General features: G+C 26.4%; 1 protein-coding gene across 1 annotated transcript in view; it reads left to right on the forward strand.

The window, feature by feature from the left end:
- The window catches only part of LOC107884559 (transcriptional activator protein CzcR-like), a 971-nt gene extending 555 nt beyond the window's left edge, over positions 1-416 (forward strand). The window contains exon 2 of the mRNA XM_029485281.1: positions 21-416. Coding sequence (XP_029341141.1) covers positions 21-416 — 396 coding nt within the window. The remainder of the gene's footprint in view (positions 1-20) is intronic.
- The last annotated feature ends 926 nt before the right edge of the window (positions 417-1,342 follow it).

Here is a 1,342-nt window from a genome sequence, read left to right on the forward strand (position 1 = left end):
TGAATACAGTACCTTCACAGAATAAGAACCAAAATTGCTTGCCAGAATGTTTCAATCATTTTCAAAATTGTAGAATAACATTAGATTGTACTGAAATTTCATGCGATATTCCTAAATCCCTTTTGGATCAAAAGCTCACATATAGTTCTTATAAGAATAAAAATACATTGAAAGGGCTTATTGGAGTAGCTCCTAATGGTGTTATTACTTATGCTAGTAAATTGTATCCTGGATCCACTTCTGATAAAAAAATTGTAGGCCACTGTGGAGTATTAAATATATTAGAACCAGGTGATTTAGTATTAGCTGATAAAGGCTTCCTAATTTCAGACTTAATGCCTCCAGAAACTTCCTTAAACATTCCCCCTTTTCTTATGTCTCCGCAATTCACTCCAAGTGAAGTTCTGAAAACATAGAGCATAGCTAGAGCCAGAATTCATGTTGAAAGGGTGATTGTTAGGCTGAAGAAGCTTAAAATTTTAACACACATACCAAAAGCGCTTTATACAAAGTCGTCATTAGTATTTCAATTATGTGCTGCATTAGTAAATTTCCAAAATCCAATAATAAAAGAAGTTGAGCATCTGTTTGTAAATAATGACAACACATAAAATATAAATTCCAATATTCAATTTTTATTTGTTAAAAAAATTATAATATAATGATAATTATTTACTATGTATACAAATATTAATACAAATAAAATTTTTTTAAATTATATTATGTAATTATTTATTATATATATTATATAAAGGATATATAAAGTTTTATAATGAAAATGTAAGTTTTATTAATCCATTTGTTATAATTATATTATGAAATTAACCCAAGTATATTTTTTTTTTTTTTTTTTTTATAAGAAATTCCTAGAGTAAAGGCTATCTATTTCAAGTATATAAAATGTAATATATAGAAGGATATAAATTTTGTTATTTATAAAAATTAATTGTCTGTTAAAATATAAGGTACGAATTTACGATGGTAAAAATTTAATAAAATATCAATATTTGATTACCAATTTGGATCTTTATACATTTTGAAAGCAACTAAAGATTTAGTAGTCCATATAATAAGAATTGCAGATGACATTTTTGTCATCTGCATTTGACCTTGTATTTGGTCATAATATTCATGGTTGGAATTTAAAACGAAATCCTTTTTACTTATATCAAAGTTAATGATGTAATCTTTTGAATTTGAAAGCGCAATTTTTAAGTCTTCATTCCGAAATTTATAAGGACACTTAACTTCAATGCAATAAGAAGAGTTTTCATCGAAAAGCAAACCATCTGGACTGGCTCCCAAAAATCCAGATTCATGTAACCAAATGCCAGTTTTAGTC

Source organism: Acyrthosiphon pisum, chromosome X, assembly GCF_005508785.2.
Source record: "Acyrthosiphon pisum isolate AL4f chromosome X, pea_aphid_22Mar2018_4r6ur, whole genome shotgun sequence".
Lineage (NCBI taxonomy): Eukaryota > Metazoa > Arthropoda > Insecta > Hemiptera > Aphididae > Acyrthosiphon > Acyrthosiphon pisum.